The sequence below is a fragment of the Mauremys mutica genome, chromosome 22, assembly GCF_020497125.1.
Source record: "Mauremys mutica isolate MM-2020 ecotype Southern chromosome 22, ASM2049712v1, whole genome shotgun sequence".
NCBI lineage: Eukaryota > Metazoa > Chordata > Testudines > Geoemydidae > Mauremys > Mauremys mutica.
Window position 1 is genome coordinate 2,648,202 of NC_059093.1, and position 20,631 is coordinate 2,668,832.

The following is a 20,631-nucleotide window of genomic DNA, read 5'->3' on the forward strand; positions in this document are numbered from 1 at the left end:
ACAGTACAGGATTTTCCAAGTATTTAGTTTTGTCCCTAGATCCCATCAATGATAATTTGACACCGGTGATTCTGTTAGGTCAAGAACAAAAAGTGGTAGCAGCTGATCTTTTTTTTTCTTGCAGGACACCCCCCCCCCCGAATGAATACTTGAGAAATGCATAGAACTGTACAGACAGGATGAAAGATAAGCAGAACCTTACTTCCAAGCCCTTTAACAATCTCTAAGTTAAAAACCTCTTCCCTGTGAGGCAGATGATGATATTACTTCTATAGCTCCCCTCAGCTGAGTGTTTCAAAGGGCTTCACAAGCCCCCATGTGGTAGGTCTGTTCTTTATTCATTTCACAGACTGGGACTGAGGCACAGAAAGCGGAAGTGACCTATCCAGGGACACAGCGTCACTGGCAGAGCTGGAAATAGAATCTAGAAATCCTGTTTCCCAGTCCCCTGTTCTGAGTTCCAGGCTACGCTGCCTCTCAAAGTATACAAGATAAAAAGGAAGCAAAGGGGTGATTTGTGTAGTTCCTTTTGCGTTGCATGTGTAGCTCTGTGGGAAGTAGTGTGCTGTGAGATAGTTAGTGTTGTCCAAGTGTATTATGTCTGATCTTTGGCATAATATGCAAAGCAATCTCCAGCTTCTGCAGTTTCACAGGAACTTGCAAATCACTCATTGGAGGGTAATGGGAAAATCCCCAGTTCCTGCCAGTGTGAACTTCCTAGTGAGCTCCTGTTGCTCTATAAGCGGAATATACCCGAAAAGATAATGGAGCAAATAATTAAGCAATCAATTTGCAAACATCTAGAAGATGATAAGGTGATAAGTAACAGTCAGCCTGGATTTGTCAAGAACAAATCTTGTCAAATCAACCTGATAGCTTTCTTTGACAAGGTAACAAGCCTTGTGGATGGGGGGAAGTGGTAGATGTGGTAAATCTTGACTTTAGTAAAGCTTTCAATGCTGTCTCGTATGACCTTCTCATAAACTAACTAGGGAAATGCAACCTAGATGGAGCTACTATAAGGTGGGTGCAAAACTGATTGGAAAACTGTTCCCAGAGAGTAATCATCAGTGGTTCACAGTCATGCTCGAAGGGCATAACGAGTGGGGTCCCGCAGGGATCAGTTCTGGGTCCAGTTCTGTTCAATGTCTTCATCAGTGATTTAGATAATGGCATAGAGAGTACACTTATAATGTTTGTGGATGCTACCAAGCTGGGAGGGGTTGCAAGTGCTTTGGAGGATAAGGATTATAATTCAAAATGATCTGGACAAACTGGAGAAATGGTCTGAAGTAAATAGGATGAAATAAGGACAAATGCAAAGTACTCCACTTAGGAAGGAACAATTAGTTGCACACATGCAAAATGGGAAATGACTGCTTAGGAAAGAGTACTGCGGAACGGGATCTGGGGGTCATAGTGGATCACAAGTTAATATGAGTCAACAGTGTAACACTGCAAAAAACCGAACATCATTCTGGGATGTATTAGGAGGAATGTTGTAAGCAAGACAAGAGAAGTAATTCTTCCGCTCTACTCAGTGCTGATTGGACCTCAACTGGGGTATTGTCCAGTTCTGGGTGCCACATTTGAGGAAAGATGTGGACAAATTGGAGAAAGTCCAGAGAAGAGCAACAAAAATGATTAATGAGGGAAGATTGAAAAAATCAGGTGTGTTTAGTCTGGAAAAGAGATGACTGAGAGGGGACAGGATAACAGTTTTCAAATACATAAAAGGTTGTTACAAGGAGGAGGGAGGAAAAATTATTGTTCTCAACTCCTGAAAATAGGACAAGGAGCGATGGGCTTAAATTGCAGCAAGGGAGGTTTAAGTTGGACATTAGGAAAAACTTCCTAACTGTCAGGGTGGTTAAGCACTGGAATAAATTGCCTAGGGAGGTTGTGGAATCTCCATTGTTGGAGATATTTAAGAACAGGTTAGACAAACACCTGACAGGGATGGTCTAGATAATACTTAATCCTGCCATGAATGCAGGGGACTGGACTAGATAACCTCTTGAGGTACTTTCCAGTCCTTTGATTCTGTAATGGGCTTTTGTATGTGGCTTTGTGTTCTATTTATGGTTGAATATTGATAAGTGCAATACTGTTAAGTAACTGCCATTAAGTAAAATGCAGTAACAATGACTGGAAGTTGGGAGTGCTGCTAGTCTCACTTGCAGGTGAACAGAAAGCACTTTCTTAAGCCTGCAAATGTTGTTTCTGCCTCGCTGCCTACCTTGCTTCTTCCCATGGAGGGTTTTTCTCCAGTGTATCTTCTCAAAGGGTGAGAGTCGGAAGTTTTTGGCAATGTGCTTCTCTTTGCTTGCAGTCAGAAAGTTCACCCAGGGGTTGCAACACTTGGTAAACACCAGCGCCTTCCTGGGAGCCACTTTCAGAAGAGGATCTCATCTGTAAGGCCATCGCTTAACAACAATGCCCGTCAACCTCTTCCTCCTTCTGAGGGCAAAAGCCAGTTATTGTACAGATGTTATGTCCCCTTCTGGTTCTAGTGCTCTCTGGAAATAGAGCTAGAATATACCACAACTAGTCCATCTCGGAGTTCCTCCTCCTAGCCTATTGCAGGGCTTCCACTGCAGTGGCTAACAGCTTCTAGCTGATTCAGATAATAAAAATGGCTTTCCTAAGACCCCTTCTCACAGCTGCTGTGGCTACATTCAGTCCTAACCAGTGATAAGAGTGCTCTGTTGGGGTTTCCCTTTTCTTCTGTTTGTGGACAGCATCCTGGTTCCGCTCTAGTAGGTGGATCTGTAGGCAAACCGGTATTTTTCCTTAGTCTGTAGCAGTGCTCATTGACTGTAAGTATGTTTGTTTAAAAAGCAGAGTGTTGCTTTTAAAATCCTCACACACACAGATATTCCCTCCTTGCTCCACACAGCTTTAAGAGGACTGTTTCCTCCCCACATTTGACCTCAGTTCATTAAGCACAGGTGGGTTCTGGAAAACTATTTTCAGCCGTTCAGCAGGACTTCATATCAGAGAGAGCCATCTGATTCTAGTTCACTGGAGAGCTGAAAGGCCTGAATCATTGTGGGGTCTGAAATGCTGTGCAAAGAGGAAGTTCTTCAAAGTGAGTTGTTTTCCCCAATGAAGCCCAGCCACAATGCAAAATGAACACCCATGCTCCTAGGCTCCGCTGGCTGCCTTACCTACATGTCTGATTCCAGAGTCCTGAGACATTTCTTCTCTTGGTTGTACTGATAATTTTGGTTCAAGAGTAGCAGCGAAGGCTAGCAACCATGAGCTTTCTGATCATGCTGTTGAAGCAAGGAGGCATTTGTGGTGTTTTAGCCCCAGTTACATATGTGCCTGGGACTATGTTTTTGGTAGAAGTGACAGTTAAGATCACTGTTTCTACAATAGCTGGTTAGGTGTTCAACTAGGACCAAAGCTATTTAAAGCCACCTAAACGTCCTACCAGACCTAAGTTATTCAACAAGTGTTTCTTCTGTCAAATGAGATGCTCTGATTTAAGATGTCTTTGGGGGGAAAAATGTGTTAAAAATGGACTGTGAGCGGAGAGGTGCAGGCATTTACTGGGTGGAGTACTGAAATAGCTGATACTCTGAGATGTTTATACCTATTGTTTTGTGTCTGAGCTGAGCAACGTCATTGAGTTCTGCACCCACCTGTCACTTGCATACATGGCCTGAGTCTTTTAGACTTGCCAATAGCCTGTATGTGCCACATAGCAATGTGCCTGTGATGCATGTAGGCTCGGATTGTCAGAGGACCCACAGGAGTTAGAGCTTAGTTCCCAAGGCTGTTTGGACAATCCCAGCCAGGATGGTTTCCCCAAAAATCTCAGCTTGGACGTGGTTGTAGTTCTGGTTACTTGCCATTTGCAGCTTGTGGTGGAGCTTATGGACTTGCTCATGTTAACAGTTGGGTGGGGAGGAGCTTGTTCAAGTTCTGCCTTTAACACTTTGAGACCGGAGCTGTGGTTGTGTTGCCTGTCTTGTTCTTTCATTTCCTCGGTGGGTCATCCTTTCTCCTCTCTGTTCCCCACCCCCGATTCTCAAGCTGCAGAGAGCTCACTCTGAATAATGGTGATGGTTCCTAAGAATGCTCTAGAGCTCTTCGGGACACCTGGCCGTCCTGCAGAATGTTAGGGGTAAAAAACCAAACCATATCAGCTTGCTCAGAAGGTCGGCTAGCTACCGAAGTTTCAGCACATGCCAGTTCATTTGAGGAAAAAATAGCATTTCAGCTTGATTGCACATGCGGTGTTGTTCAAGGTGCAGCCTACTTTTGTAGGCTTTAGTGCTTGCCTGGCAGTCGGAGTTCAGTGACTTGCCAAGTGTCCCACGGTAAGCACGAGAGCACGTTTCAGAGGTTTGCAGAGGTGGACTTAAGAAACTCCAAGCTGTGTGCTGTTTCTGTGAATCAGCCCCCTTAGGCTGAATGTTATTGTCTTTGCCAAGCCAGAGTAATTTATTTGGTTCTCAACATTGTGCAAAACCCAAGGAGTTGGCAAGTGATGGGTTTGAAATTAATTTGCGTTTATTAAATTAATCTGTTTGCTGATTTTTGAAGTAGTTTTTGGTCTTGAATTGTACTTATTCATGCGGTGTGATGTACTGCAGTAGCACCCACAAAGTGCCGGGCCCCCTCCATTAATAGAAATACAGCCCTGGTGTTTTTATTCTCTGTAAGATGACGAGCAGTTGACTGAAGGGTGGGATGAGGATAAAGTGAATGTATTCTTTCTTTTTAAGTTAGTGTAAACGATGGTCAGTTATCCCCTACCATGACCAGCCCCCGTCAGTTGGCTGGCTGATATTTTTGTACATGTCACTGTAGACATTTGAAAGAGAAGAGGACAGTAGTCTCATGGACACACCCTGGAGAGAGCTCTCTGAAGAAGGGTCAGCATGGGAGTAGGCCAAGATAGCTGGAGAAGCGGGAACGCTTGGACGGGGACGGGGAGGAAGGTTGGCACTGGGTTGGAGGGTATGTAAGAACATGGTACCATCAAAGTTCAGTAGGTTTCTTGTGCAGCGTTGAGATACTCTGGCGATGGGAGCTATGGGAAGCCCTAAGATGGCTGCTTGCCATTGTTGGTTCTTCTCCTAGTTCCCTCTTTGAAAGATGGAAGTCTTGTCTGATATGCTCGGCAGTTGTGTGTGTCTACCCAGATGCTAGGGCTTTCGGTGTTTTAAGCCAGACCTGCATAATTCTGCTTGCCCCCGGGGAGTAACTTTTGATGAACAAGTAAAATAAAACTTTTTTTTTCCATTATCAATCACAATTTTTAACCCTGGGTAAGTAGATTATGTGCTGGGGTGGGGAAATGTTCATGACAGTTTTGCAAAATGAAAGTACAAAAAAAAATGTTCACAGTGTAAAGGACTGAGCTCATCTCTTGGTATCTCTGCATCTTGAATACACCTTGCCACTTCCATAAATACCAAAGGCCAGTTTCTTTTCCATTTCTCCATATTTCTACTGGTCTGTTGGAGAGCAGATTTTAACCTAGCAAAGTGCTAGGTTGAGACTAATTCTGCTTGAAGTACAAAGCTTGGAGCCTGTGTTTCGTTGGTGCTTTGGCCAAAGAAGTTAATGTTATCCCCCATGCATTGCATTTAGGGGGTCAAAGTTAATATTATTAAATTCTTCATAAGACATTTTTATTTTTACTAGCTGTACTCTATCTCTTGCACCTGGGTGCCCTGCTTTTTTATTCACATCGAATTTGTGAGACAGGTTATTTCCTCACTGGCTTCCCTGCTTTTACACCATCTCTCTCAAAAGCCCTATGTGGAGATATGCTTCTCATGCAACTACTATGAAACCAGTGTGGTGCTGAGCTGGGCCCTGGTTGGTATGCATTAATGTCATTCATGCTCATACTGGGGCATTATTAGCATAAACATCCAAAGGCAAAGCAATTTGCAAATAAGCTTTGATAGTACTCCGCTTGTAAGGTGTTCCTGTTTATGTGGCATGTAAACAGCACCATGCTACTTCGTTTTCTTTTCCTTGACTGGAGAGAGAAAAAGGGAAGAAACGGTTAATGATGCCATGTTCTGGGTAGAGCTCTTTTTCCTGATGCAGTGCGGGAGGGGAACCCTTAATATCCATTGAGCTGAAACAGTGTTGTATGCATGAGATGCAGTCCTTTGTCTCCCAAATTCCACCCCTTTCTCCACACATGTGCAGACACATGCAGAAACCACCTTGGGGATTTGGACAGCACACTGGAGGTGGCAAAGCAATCAGTGTGGAATGCTGTCATCACCCCAGAGCACAAATGCTGTTTGAATGATTGGCTGGCTGGCCACAGTTTGCCATTTGGTTACCAAGACTTTTCTCTTAACTTCAGTCTCAGGGTTTACTGTTTGCTGTTCTGAATGGCTGGATCAGTTTGCAGAGCTGTCCTCTATGGGCTTGTCTACACTGGCACTTTACAGCGCTGCATCTTTCTTGCTCGGGGTGTGAACCCTCTCCACCACCCCCACCCCCCGAATGCTGCAAGTTTCAGTGCTGTAAAATGCCAATGTAGACAGTGCACCAGCGCTGGGAGCTATTCCCCTCCTGGAGGTGGGTTTTTTATAGTGCTGGGAGAGCCGTGCTGTGACTACACAAGCCATGTTAAAGCGCTACCACGACCAGCACTTTAATGTTTCCAGTGAAGACGTGCCCTATAACTGGGGCTTTCAGGTTGCCAGAAAAGAATCAAGCACTTTCTGGCAAATGAAAAACCCAGTTTTCCCATTTTCTTTGCTTTATATCTTCAGCTTATCTTGGTTTCAGCAGCTCTAGCTGTAACACCTGCTCTGATCATGAGGGTGAGATTTTTGAAACTGACAGCTGGGAGGATGGAGGCCAGAAACGGATGTAAAATCTTCATGTAGAGTCTCTTGAATGTAAATTGAAATCCTAATGCTAAGTCTAATGGCTAGAACACGTCTCTTCTGCAAGAGCGGATACGTGTGTCTGATAAATGGAAGAAAAACACCTCTAGTAAGAACTGTGTCTATAATAAGCACGATGGCTGTATTTGCAGATTCTGACAGTCCTAATAGTGCTAAGTTCCTGGCATTTTTAAGGAGGTTAAATAAACTATGCATCTATGTTATGAGGCAAATATATGCTATTGTCAGCATTCTGCCTGTTTTGTTTGTTCGTCTCCTATATCCCCTATTAAAAGCTGCAAATTTGCTGGTTGGGTTCAGCTTCACTTTAGCGCACAGATCATCTGCAGCTCTTTTTCCTGTCTTGGATCCAAGTGGCAGTCAGCCATTGTGGGATTGCACATGACTTCACTGGACTGTATCTCTCAGCAGTTTGCTTACACAAATACCATCTGATGCTTACAGCAGTTGGAATGGGTCATGTACTCCTCGTTTAATCGATTCTCTCATTATTCTTTCAGATTTTGGGTTCAGTAACATCTTCACACCTGGCCAGCTGCTTAAAACCTGGTGTGGGAGTCCCCCCTACGCGGCCCCCGAGCTCTTTGAAGGGAAGGAATATGACGGGCCGAAGGTTGACATTTGGGTATGCGGTGAACATATCCGTATTTTGCTTTGATCTCATATCCCTGCTCTTTATATGTGGCTTTGCTTCCAAAGCACTGAATTCACTTCTTGTAGGAAGGGCCCTATTTGTGCAAATAGTGTTATTCAAAGAAATGTAACTTTTTATTCCAGCTATTAAATTGCATGCTGCTTGTTATAAGGCACTGTACTTAATATTTTAGGAGTTGTCTAGAAATATATGTACATTTTGATTTGGTCTTAAAAGAGTTAGATTCCCTTAATACTTAACAAGCAGAATAGCCAGCTTCTCCCTGGTACCTGGTTTGACCTGGTGTAGTTATCTGTAGCAAGTAAAGATCATATCCCTCAGAACAGAGCATTTAAAGGGGCACGATGAAGGCAAAAGGCCCAAAAGAAGAATGCTAGCAGCTGCCTTCCCATCCCACATCCATTAGTAGTTGGAAACAGTCGCCCTTACTGGTAACAGCTCTGCAAAAGCAGGGCTATAGCAGCCTTACAATCCTGGTTCGTTGCCATTCTGGTGTGGCCGTGCAGTTCCTGCCATCCCTCCGTTTTCCTGGCCGGATCGTCTGTGCGCTTTAAGAAGGGGCCCAGGAGGGCGGGCCAGAAGCACGGCATGAGTTAAGCTCTGTGTGGACGTACAGTTGCCACAGAGCCACAACCGAATGTAACAAACTGTGTAACTCTATTGAACCAAGTGGATTTACACTGGGGATGATAGTTACATAGAGTCTCCCGTTGTGGTGATGGAGGGCTGGGATTTTAGGATTGTTGCAGCCTTTGTTTTTGAGGCCTAAGAGCAGGCCTATCTCAGGCTTATCACTTGAACAGATGTCTTTGGGAGGTTGCGCTAGGGTCAGTTTGGGGCTGCGAAACGGTGACAATATCCTAATTGTGTTTGCGTTCTTCCAAAAGCTCCACTTGCTGCTGTTCCCCGCAGTCTGCAGAGCCTCTCATGTCCCCTTCGACAGTGCTAATGTGTGTCAAATCTTTGTTTTGAACACAGAGCCTTGGTGTGGTCCTGTATGTGCTGGTCTGTGGTGCTCTGCCCTTCGATGGGAGTACTCTGCAGAATCTGCGGGCAAGGGTGCTTAGTGGGAAATTTCGCATTCCATTTTTTATGTCCACAGGTAAGGCCAGATTTGTTTGCACTGAGGTTTCTTAAACTGTTTGTTCGCAGGCACTATCCAAGGCTCGCTGCTCTGAGTGTCTTTGGAACAGTTGAGCTTCAATACCAGCTGGCTGAATTTATTTATTTTGTTTCTATCTTCAGATAAAGGACATTTCTACCCATCCAGTAGCTGTATGGGTTGAGCACTGATATCTCACGTGTAAGCTGTATTGATTTCTGAATTTCTGAGAACTTCTAAATCAATTTTCTTTTGAAAATTTCAGCTCCCATATATCTAACCTTGCATATCATAGACTGCTGTCAATATATGACTAAAATATTAGTGAGGGGAGGTTTTTAGTGGGAAGTCTGAAAACACACCAGGCCCTAGGAATCTGGAATCTTTTACTATTTCTCCCTAAGGCAGGAGAATTTTGCGGGCCCTCTGGTAAGTACTATTAATAATCCTGAATTTGTCTTCGTTTTCTGTGAGAACCGCCTTGGGTACATGTCCTCTTACTGGACATCGATACGTGGGCTGCTGGAATGGAGCATGTTCTGGGCTCAACAGAAAGAAATTCTCCTGAAAGATTAGCTTGGTCCCATTTAAAATAAAAGCACGTTCTCTCTGAAAATGGCCGTGTGTTGGATCTCCTTGTCTACAGCTCTGTGAGTAGCGAGACACCTGCTTTTCCTATAGCTAGTTACTGAGCAGCTTGATTTTTTTTCTTGTTCCTTTAGGGTAGGTCAGTAGTTAAACGTAGCATAGGGCTAGTCCAGAGCCACATTGCCGTAAAGCTGAGCTGCACTGCATTCCTCGAAGAGCCTCACCTGTGAATGTGTGAAAGGGCTCCAGTCTGTTTCTTTGTGCTCAAACATTTAAGCTTTAAAAGTCAGTTAGATCTAATTAAATATGTTGCTGACTTTATGTACATGCCAATATAGCTATTGGGAACTGGGAGATATCCATAAATTGATCTTCACTTCCTTTGCCAAGTGGTGGGAGGCTGCAGGGATTTTTTTAAAAATCCATTTCTTCACTAGGTAGATGGGACTGACATGCTGAGCAGGAGTTTGCAGATAGTGTTTTCTTTCCTTCTCCTCCTTTCCCCCCCAGCTTTCTCGCCACACATACACATTAGCTGTGTGAAAACTACAGTATCCTGCTTGCAGGTAGGGACCATGGTCTGTGCAGCCTTCTTCAAGGACTGCTGCTAGGGTAGCACATTCATGTGCGTAACTCCCATCTGTCTCAGGACTGGCCTCATCTGGTTCTCTTTCTCACTGCACTTCAGTGACCACTAGTGACCTGGTTCTCAAGAGCTGAAATATCCCTGGCATCGTGAAAGCTGGAGGAGTGTCGTGCATCTGCTGGAGTATGTCCAGAGCGGCTTGTTGTCTTAGACACTATCCTGCAGACTTGCTAAGTGAGCCTTTCGCATACATCCGTCCTGTAAATGACACTTGTACAGTACACAGATGACTTAGACATGAGCTTTCATTATTAATGAGCCGTGCTCCCTTAATAAAGCTGTGGCGTTTAGTGTGTTAATTTAGGGTTGAATGTTCCTTCTCACAGACGCCCTCAGGAGACTGGTTTGCAGATTACCACAGTTCTGTCTGCCGTAAATTGTTAATGTTAGTTGCTCTGAGTGCATTTTAAGTATTTTGTTTTTAATGCATGTCATCTTGAGGTCACTCCTGATCTTCCCACGGTACCAGACAGGACATAAAAATACTGAAGTGCCATGCTGTTTCCATCAGTGTTTTCACCTTGGCAGGGCATGCTAGTTCACATTCATGACTAATTGTCTCAAATACACTGGTTGCTTTTCAAGTACCAGAGGAGTCATTTGGATGCACATTGGGAAGAGACAAAAGAAAAGAAATGCCTACTTCCTGCACACCCTGAACCCTTCTCTTATCTGCATGCAGAAAATACTTTGAAAGCCAAGTGGGTGAGTTACTTCACCAGGCTCTCATCTTTGGGAATCTGGGGTCAAAAGATGAGTTGAGAGGCCTTGTCCTACTCCTGTGTACAGATTTGCTTATCTCTCATCTTCCCTGTACAGTTGGACACGACTGGCAGTTGCTGCTTATGTGGAAGCCAGGACTGCACAGTCAGAGTTGGGGAGGAGATTAGCACAAACATAACTGCCCTAAATTGTAGGCAGCTTGTACCATGCTTGTCTACAGTATACTCAGCTCTAATTTAATCTCTCTGTCTTTCACAAACACCAGGTTGACTCCAGTTTTTAAGTAGACACTTAGCTGCGTGTGCACATGTGAATGCTTCCTTTCTTGTACCTTGTATTTTAGGTTGGCTGATAGTGAATTTTATTTCCACCACAGTCCCCAACTACTCGATAGCAGAAGTTTGGAACTAATGGTCAGATCCATGTTGCAGCTGGGAAACTCTCCCAAACTTTGTATCACTAGCAAAGTGATCTTCACTCCCAAACCTTCCTGTAACAAAGAAGGAGTAATCCCTTCTTGGCATGGTAGCTATGCCACTGGGAGCCATGTTTTGCCCTCCTACATTGAGGATTTGTCTACACGGGGAAGCTATTTTTGAATAAAGGAAGGTGTGAATTTAAAGCACGGTAACTCTTCTGCACCAGCTCCCATGTGGCCACCCTTACTCTGCACTGCCTGCCTTTGAGCAGGTTAGGTTAATCCATTTAAGAACTGGCTTAAGCTGACCCGCCACAGGCACTCCTCGTGTGGTATAAGAATGTCTACATGGGGAGTTGGTGTGGAATAAGCTCCCTGTGTGGACACTTATTCACACCCTGGTTTATTGTGCAGCAGCCTCCCTGTCTAGACAAGCTCTTGAATGGTAACTTCATAGTGCTGTTCATCACAACTCCGGGGCCAGAATCTGGCCCGAAATGTTAGTACAAGAGAATGCAGCTTGGAGAGAGACTTCAAAATAACGCTAAATGAACCCCCTGTAGACACATACCTCCAGAGAAGCAGGTAAAGCGAGTCACCTTACTTTGGACATTAATCCTGCAGTTCTGAACTGTGCTTTGGGCATTCAGAGACGAACATCCATTCAACCCTATCTGTGAACGAGAGAGAGCTGACAAACTGGCTGGAAATGAAGCAGGCTTACCCTTACAGAAGGCTGCAGCCTTAATCACAGTTAGTTAAATCTTGGGCAGTTCTTGGGCCACCTGGGGTTAGTGTAAGGGGCAGGGAAAGGGAATGTTAGATTCATGCTGGTAGCCAGAACGGGGGAGGAAATCCTTAAAAAAAAAACCCACTTATTGTTCTCCGTTTAGTTCCACTAGAATGTGCTAGACACTGCAGAGGTCAGGACAGTCGCCTGAGGGGCGTAAGAGCAGCATAGAAAACTGTTTGACTTAAGTAGTGAAAAGACCAAGGGGATGTAAAGTGAAGTGTTCAGCATCTCCTGTAACTTACATGTGCCTTAGCCAATGCTTGGGTGGTGCTAAAGCTTTCTCTGTCCTTGCGCGACCACGCTGAAATACTGCTGATGGGGAGTAAAACTGAGGCGGAGCATGTTGCTCTTTCTAGTCTGTTGCTTCATGATTCTTTGCCATTGTCGCATAGGTGGGTAAATAACTTCGCTGTGGTCCTGGCTCTTCAGAAGATGATGATGATGATGCAATTCCCTAGCCTCTCTCGTTCGGGAATGTGAGGGAAGGTTTTATACAGGTCACTAGCTTTACATAACGGCTTCAGTTTCCAGGAAAGCGGCATCCATTTTTACGTGTGCTGTGGGAAGGCATGTTACCAAAGCCCCTTCACGTCAATCCAAATGTTTCACTTAGCTTTAGACTTTTTGGAGTTTATTGAAACCAACGTCAGTTATAAGCCGCACTCATGCTAAGCGCTCTTTCATGGCCCCATGTGCTAGGCAGTTCCCATCAACAGATCCCCCTAAAACGGGGGCTGGACTGGGGGAATAGGGCATGTGGTTTCAGGTTGCTTTGCTCTCCAGGAGGAAGAGTGGAATTTAATTTCTGCTCTCTGGTTGGGCTGATTTTAGCAACACAATCCCTAAATGATGTAGTCAATCACTTCTGGAGACTTGGGTCCAAACCCTGACCTAGGTTCCAGTGGAGGGAGGTTTGCTGATCTCATCAGAGTTCCCCATTTTTCCAAAGCATTTCATTGCTAGGCATAATTAACAGTAGCTGCATATAAGAGGTTTAAGCCTGGAATAGCAGCGGGTGCTGCAAATCCAGACTCAGGAGCACTGTCAGAATTTGGGAGAGAAGCTCCGTTACAGCAGAGCAGCTGCAGGTCAGAGGTGGGAGGGGGCACTGGAGGAGGGACAGCCTGGGCTTTACTGCAGGTCAGTGTGTGTGTAGGAATAAACCCAGCAGGGGCTGCTTTAATGCAGGATCAAAATGGATTGGCAGAGTTTGGGCGGGGGGAAGCTTTCCCAGTTCCTGCCGACACTGGGCCTGTCTCAGACCAGCCTTCTTGATACACTTGTGTGCGCACGCACACAATCTGATTGCGAATGCTCAGCATGGTACTGTACTCAGCCTCTAAGAGCAGATCACCACCTGGTAGTTGCAACATTAAAGGGCATGTGTTTAAGTAAAGGAAAATTAATTTTCAGTGAATAATTGCACTGCCAGAGAGAATAGAGATCTCCAGTGGACAGTATGGCTGAATCATTATTGATTAGACTTCATTGTGACTTAACTACAAGCAACACAACATAAACATTTTATCACTGGGGCTGCAAGTAGCATCATTTGTAATGTGTTTGGTGAATGCAGCATGCACGGCTACTGCTAAAGCTGCATGCTAAAACTGCTAAGGCCTGGCTTGATGAAACCCTGGCTGGGATGATTTAGTTGGGGTTGGTCCTGCTTTGAGCAGGGGGTTGGACTAGATGACCTCCTGAGGTCTCTTCCAACCCTAATCTTCTATGATTCTATGTGTGGAGACACCATTCACCCCTGAGTTGAGTTAATCAAGAATAGAGCTGTGTGTTAGAGACTGAAACAGAAGCCAGCCAAAAGGCCCATCTTCGATGTGCTGGGCCTAGTTCAATTCCTTTCAGGGCTTCAGGCTGGATGATGAGGGGGATTAATTGACATAGCATTTAATATCTGTCTCCTAGTATGTTGTGATCTCCCAAGCCAGCCTTGCAAAGTGGAAAGATGCAAGCCACATCAATGTCAAGATAGCAGCTGTCAGATCCAAAGTAATTGTGGCAGAGTACAGGAGCACAGCAACCCCTTTGGGAAGTCAGAGTCCCTGGGTTAACCCAACAGCCACAGATGATTATGGTACCTTCCTTTGTTTAGGTTGGTTTCTTAAAGAAGTTTTCTCCTAGGCTCTTAAGCCACAATACACTGGAGTTGTGCTCTGAAGAGCCTGTGGCTGGAGACAGGGAAGCCATTGATCTTAGCTCTATGTGAATTACTTTCTCATTTGGAGCCTTTAATTCTCTTAAACAAAGAAACCCTTCTCCCTGTTCTGGTGCAATATCTCTGCAGGATGAAGAGTCACAAGAAGCCTGTCCGATCTCTGTGTCCCATACAGTTTAGCTTGCCTACTAAATCTGAGGCTTCCCAACCTGAAGCTTTGAGTATCCAGAGCTTAACTGCCACCAAACCAAAGATAAGCCAGTGAATTCTAAATGTCACTGTCGTTTATATCCCCACCCCACACGCTCTTGATTCCTTGGCATGTACTAATCAGTGACTCCTTCAGTTATTCCTTTTGGCCCACTTACATGGTATGTCACAAAAACAAGGGAAAGCAGATAAATTAGTCTAATCCAGGAATGATGCATCGGATAACGCTGCCAAGGCAAGAAGCCATGGAGAGCTAGTCAGTCAAGGGACCCCTGTATGGAGGGTTCACCAAAGAGGTGGATTCGGAGAAGAAACCTGGCTCTTGCATAGGGAGTGGCTTAAAAGAAAGTGCAAAGCCACTTTTATGTCAGATGTAGGAGCATCTGATGGTCTGAGATCTTTGCAGTGCACAGCTGGGCGAGGAAAGGACAGAGTGGCACCCTTAACTACATGTCCTTGCTCTGGTTGATTTAAGTTAGAGCCTTAATGTTGTTTCAGTGTTTTTGTTTCATGAAAAATAATTCCCTTTGCCAGAAGCAGATGTTCCAGAGATTTAATAGAGGCATTATTTCCTCTTCCTTCTGGTCTTTCTCCAGACTGAGGCCCTCTTTGAATTCTTAGTTCACGAGTGACACATTGCAGACAGGGAGAGAGCGGGAATGCCTGGAGGGGTGGACTGAGCCATTTGAAAGGGCATGTTGAGCAGCGCCATGAGTATGAGAACAGAAGTGGCTGCAGAGCTGTATGTAACTAGTATTGCTTTACAGGTGCTTAAACTGCCCTGGTTCCTGACTCTCCAGCAGATCCCTTCCGAGCCTCCGGGTTAACAAGTGCCTTGTGCTTTTGCTAAGCACTGTGCAACTTCATGTGACCGTGAAGAATTCATGGCATTCTCTGCCCTCAGCCTGCAACACTTGAAGCGACAGTTCAGCCACACCAGCTGTCTCCTATTAGTTTAACAATGAAGGGTTTAAAGAGAGTTAATTTCACCCTCTGCCCCTCCTCTGTGCCTTGCTTTAGGAGTCCTAGGAGTTCTCGTTGGAACAGTCCCATGATGGCTGTATTTGCAAGGTCTTGTAATGCGTCCGGCAGTGGTGACTGCGCTGCCCTGGCTGCTCTTCAGTCTCATTCGTTTCGTGTCTATGGAATGCCTGTTTGTGTCTCTGTTAAACTCCCACAAAGCCCCATTCAGATAAACATTCTCTTTAAACCCACTAAAGCTGTAAAAAGTGTATCATAGGAACAGGACTTGCAAGACTAGATCAGACAAGCGGGCCATCCCTTCTAGCATCCTGAGTTGAACAGTGACTAGCACCAGCTGATTTGAAAGATGGTGCAAGGAACTCCCAAGGGGGCAGTTATGGAGTAACGTGCCCACAGAGGCAGCTTCTTCCTAACCTTCGTTACTCAGTGGCTCATGCCCTAAGGAATGAGGGTTTATTTCCCTTATCCCAGGTGTTCTCATTGTCCTTATAAATGCCTAATCCTTTATTGTAAATCATCCCGAGAGCCTCACCTTTGATACCTTGAGGCAGGGAGTTCCACAGGTTAATTATGGATTCTGTAAAACATTATTTTCAGTTTTAAATTGCTTGTTTTTCATCTTCATTGAATGTCCTCTTGCACTTGTATGTTGTCCAAATGCAGAAGTAAGGCTCCTCCTGTCCTTTCCTGTCCCCCCTCCATTGTGCCCACAAGCTGTAGTAGCTGTGTGTGCCTTAGGGATTCGTAGAACAATGGTAATATGTCAGTAATTCCTAGCATTTCAATAGCAGTCTTCCTCACAAAGTGCTTTGCAAAGGAGGGGACGTGTCCTCTCCATTGTACACATGAGGAGACAGGCCCAGACAGCTGTGGTGACTTGCCTAGGCAGAGTCAGTAGCAGACTTGGGAACAGACCCATAGGCACACTGCTTTGGGGTCCCATGTGACAACTGGCATGCATCAGCCACATGAAAACCCACCTTATCTCCTGATGTGCTGATCACTCCTTGCCTGTGATGTGCAGTCACTTGGCTTAGCTGTTGACTGTTAAGCTTCCATCCTGAGTCCTTGAGACTTCTGTGAAAGAAATTGAATGCTTCCACTGAGGCAGAAATGTTGTACTAAAATGTGTAGGGCACCTAAAGCACTCCTAGATGTGTCCAGCCTCTGGGACAGGACAGTGCTCCTCACTGAGAGATGAAACACAGCAACACCATGCCCTTCCACCCCAGGATTCATTCATAACGTCATACTTCTGCTGTCGAAGGGCTGGTGCCTTGCATTCGCCATTGAAAATGATCCCTGTGTATCTTCTTTCACTGAAATACGTTGAGGTTTTTCTTGCTCTGAAGACTCAGCTGGCACAATGTGCGAGCTAGATAAGTGGTATGAGTGGTAGCTGCTGCAGTTGGCAGTGGCTGCACAAGGGGAATTCAGTGTGGTGCTTGGGCATTTTTAATGGCCAAGATAAGAAAGATGCAGTATTTAAAAATTAAGCCGCTTATGGCTAGGACTGATGTGAAAGGAACAACTTGTGTTGTATTCCTTTACATCTAAATTGACGCTTAATTTGTTGAACCAGTTTTGATAGTTTTTTAAAAACATCTGCACTGTGAATTTGCATCTTAATTTTATACTGTTAGTTCTTTTTAAGAGATTCTTGTGTTGTAAATAGGAAAAATAATGTTCATGAAAATGTATACTTTGTTGTTAACTACAGACAAGCCTCCATCTTTATTGGGGGAGACTCCAGCTCATATTTTATAGCATGCTTTAATGGCAAATTGAATTTGAAAATAAGACATTTTCTCTGGCTTCAGATTGAACTTGTCATCAGTTTACATGGTGTAAGCGTTGGTCAGGTGTGGTGGTGGTGCTTGTTATTGTAAGGAAGTTGGGGAAATGTGTTTTCCTGCATTAAGCCTGCATTTGGTAATCCTGCCTTGGCAGCCTGTTAGATGGTGATTGTGGTTTGCCCTTCAACCCTGAAATATGGGCTGTATTGCATTGCCAGAGTAAACAAGTAGGCGGAGGGTAGATGTGTGCCACCTAAAGGCTGTAACAAACATCACAGGATTGATTCTGATGGTTGTTTGTTGGATGAAAGAGTGAGTTCGTATTTCATTCAAAAACTGGGCTTTGGTGTTGGGTGGTTCATAGGAGGGAAGTATACTGAATTAAAGGTATGTATGCAGTGGTGGTGTAGCCGGGTGGGCTCAGGATATTGGAGAGACAAAATGGTGAGATAACGTCTTTTATTGGGCCAACTGTTTGTTAGTGAGAGACACGAGCTTTTGCGCTTACACAGAGCTCTTCAGGTCTAAAGATATACAGACAGACAGATTTGGCCCCAAATATCAATGCTTTCAAAGCAAGCTTCTGCACAACTGAAATCCAATGAAAATGTTACCACAGACTTTTAAAGTTGATTTTTGCTGTACTAACGCAGGGTCTGCACCAACATTGTCTTGCACATCGCTATAAGGAAAAGAAAACCGATGCTCTTGAGTGGCAGAAGCCATTGATGTCCCTTGGGAGTTGGAGTCTTTCTGCCCTTGTGCCTTGCAAAACCTCTTGCAGTCACTAACTTCTGGTCAGCTGAGGAGTGAGGGCTATTGTTGCCCAGTGCCACATGGTGTCCCTTTAACTGGGCTGAGCTGGAGATCTTGGTTTAATTTTGCTTTGGGTGGAGCGTGTGCCTCGTCCTTGTAGATGCTAAACTCAAACATCAAATGTCTGGAATTTAATCCCACGCTTGTGTCCAAGATGGAATCAGGCCTGACACAAGGCATGTGTATATTTGCTGTTTGTCAGTGACCCTGTAGACAGAGTAGTGTGTCTGTTACTTTGAACATATACCCTTGTTTCCCACACAGAGTAAAGCTGCGTCCCTGGGGAGGTGTTGCCCTTGACTACTGAATTACTCATTTTCTTGTTGCTCTCTTGTAGAATGTGAGCACTTGATCCGCCACATGCTGGTTCTGGACCCAAGTAAGCGGCTGTCAATGGAACAGATTTGCAAACACAAGTGGATGAAGCTTGGGGAAGCTGATGCAGAGTTTGACAGGGTGAGCAGGCAGAAAGGCTCTGGTGTGTCTACGGGGTGAAAGGGTGTGGGGAGTCCAGAATGCGGGCTTTAGGGAGGAGGGCTGAGTACTGGCCATGTGTGCACATTGGAGACCATTAGAGTGACTCAGAACCAAATTAATGTCCTGTGTAAAGAGTTCACAATTCCCAAGTGCAAGTGTGCAGGTATTTTTCTCCCCGCTGGGCCATGCAGCTTACGTGCTGTCGTCCTTTTCTTAGTGCCCTCTCCTCTCTTGGACTCTAGATCGTTCATCATCTTACATCTTTCTCTTCGTCTCGGTATCTCCAGGCCACTGGGTTTCTTTGATTGCCCTGCTGATGGCATACTTGGGATCCTGGTTTCTAGTCACATTGGCCATGGCTAGTGTGAAGTGAGAGGCTGTTTCTGCTCCTGCTTTGCCCAGGCAGGCCACTGTACCCTCAGTGTTTAGATACTGTGCTGAGCTGCAGCATGGGTTGCAGGCTTGTGGCACTGGTGGTTTATGGTGTGCTCCACCCAGTGAACATTTGCCACCCTCGGGGTGCTGAGCACTGACAGTCTTTCTGTGCCCTTGCAGTTAATAGCAGAATGTCAGCACCTGAAGATTGAAAGGCAGATGGAACCACTGAATGAAGACGTGCTCTTAGCAATGGCGGAGATGGGGCTGGATAAAGAGCGCACGCTGCAGGTAACTCGAACCAGCTTGCAAGTGCCTCTGTTACTGGGCTGTCCCCTGCAGCTGGTACATGTCATGTTGGGGGCTGATCACACCTGCCAATTAACGCTTTCTTCTGCAGAGTGGGTCTGGGAAGGGGAGGGGATTTATTTTCGTTATTAGAAAAAAAATTGATCTCTTCTTATCCTTCCCTTGCTAGTCACTAAGGACAGATGCCTATGATCACTACAGTGCAATCTATAGCCTGCTCTGTGACCGATTAAAGAGACATAAGAATCTGCGCATTACAGCACCTCCCAGTGTGCCACGGACCATGGCCTTCCCCACACCAGCTAACATCCAGGTGGGTCCCACGTAGATGGGGTCGTTTCACCACTGCAGGGTTAGTCATTACTTCCCCCAGCCTTGCAAAGCTCAACTTGGTCGGAGCTTGTTTGTTTAGCTGGGTAAGTAAAATAACTTGAGTTCCTTCATGAACGTCCTCATCCTGGTAAGGAGAGATGAGACGATTCTTTGCCTGAGTGGTAGATTTTCATGTGTGTCAATGTTACTGTACTCTTGGGGTTTGCAACTTTCTGGCCATGAGACTGCAACTTCATTTAGTCATACAAAGCCTGCCCCAACCCACTGTACCTAGTTACCTTGTAATGCAGTGGCAGACGTCCGTGTAGCCAAAGGGCAGAGAGGGGGATCTTCTGGGTTAAGAAGCGGAGAGTCCGTGACCTGGGATTGGTGTGAGGAAGCTGTTTCCATTGGCAGCAGGAGCTGCTGAGGAGCAGACTCTTGATTTAACAGAGGTCAGGCTGTGAGAAGGGGCACACAAGCTGCTGAGTCGAGATGCAGGGAGTAGAGAGAGTGGCTCCTGGGGGTGGGCTGAAAAGAACAGCTTAGAACTGGCTCCTGGATCTGCCCCCTCATCCCCAAGTGGCTGTACCAACGTGCTGCTGGAGCCTAACCCTGTTTTGCTCTTCATGAAAATGCTCTAATTTCTGCTGTGCAGCATCTGGGAATGCAGCTGAGTTTCAATAGCAGGAGTCTGAGAAGGGAGCATGAGTGGGAGAGGTGGAGTCGGGATCCCTTCTGCAAGTGGCTAATGTGTTTGGAAGAAGGTGATCCCTCCCGAAGAGCACTGTGCTGCCTGGGCTGTTAGTGGCTGACCAGTAGGAAGAGTCACAACCGGAAGGACTTTGCTGCAGATTTTAAAATGGAAAAGAAACCCGGTTGCTCATGGTTTTAATTCCTTCTGCTTTGCAGGCGGAACAGGCAGGCAACCCCATGAGTATCAATGTGCCACAAGTCCAGCTCATTAACCCTGAGAACCAGATCATAGAGGCAAGTTGCTTTCCATTGCTGACTCCTGTGAGCACCCTTTCTTAGTGACATGCTGGGCTTCTGGCACCTGATTTCAAAACCTCTTGTATTTTTCCCCACCCCAGACTGATGGAACAATGAACCTGGACAGTGACGAAGGGGAAGAGCCATCCCCTGAAGCCCTGGTCCGTTATCTCTCAATGAGAAGGCACACGGTTGGAGTTGCAGACCCACGGTTAGTATCAGGCTCTTTCTCCTGAATGGGAGCAAAGGGTCCCCCTCCACCCCCGTAGCATTCTCTATGAATCCATGGAAGATATTTCTCTGGCTTTCCATGGCTCTTGGAGGCACCTGGGTACCGTACAGTGCTTTGATTTGGAGGTTGT

General features: G+C 45.5%; 1 protein-coding gene across 8 annotated transcripts in view; it reads left to right on the top strand.

The window, feature by feature from the left end:
• The window catches only part of SIK3 (SIK family kinase 3), a 147,806-nt gene that overhangs the window by 101,677 nt on the left and 25,498 nt on the right, over positions 1 to 20,631 (top strand). For 7 of the 8 annotated variants that reach the window (XM_044996853.1, XM_044996852.1, XM_044996855.1 and 4 more), the window contains 7 exons: positions 7,400 to 7,524; positions 8,533 to 8,656; positions 18,141 to 18,259; positions 18,836 to 18,946; positions 19,134 to 19,277; positions 20,189 to 20,266; positions 20,371 to 20,480. In XM_044996853.1, coding sequence (XP_044852788.1) covers positions 7,400 to 7,524; positions 8,533 to 8,656; positions 18,141 to 18,259; positions 18,836 to 18,946; positions 19,134 to 19,277; positions 20,189 to 20,266; positions 20,371 to 20,480 — 811 coding nt within the window. The remainder of the gene's footprint in view (positions 1 to 7,399; positions 7,525 to 8,532; positions 8,657 to 18,140; positions 18,260 to 18,835; positions 18,947 to 19,133; positions 19,278 to 20,188; positions 20,267 to 20,370; positions 20,481 to 20,631) is intronic. The other variant, XM_044996856.1, reaches the window with a different exon arrangement.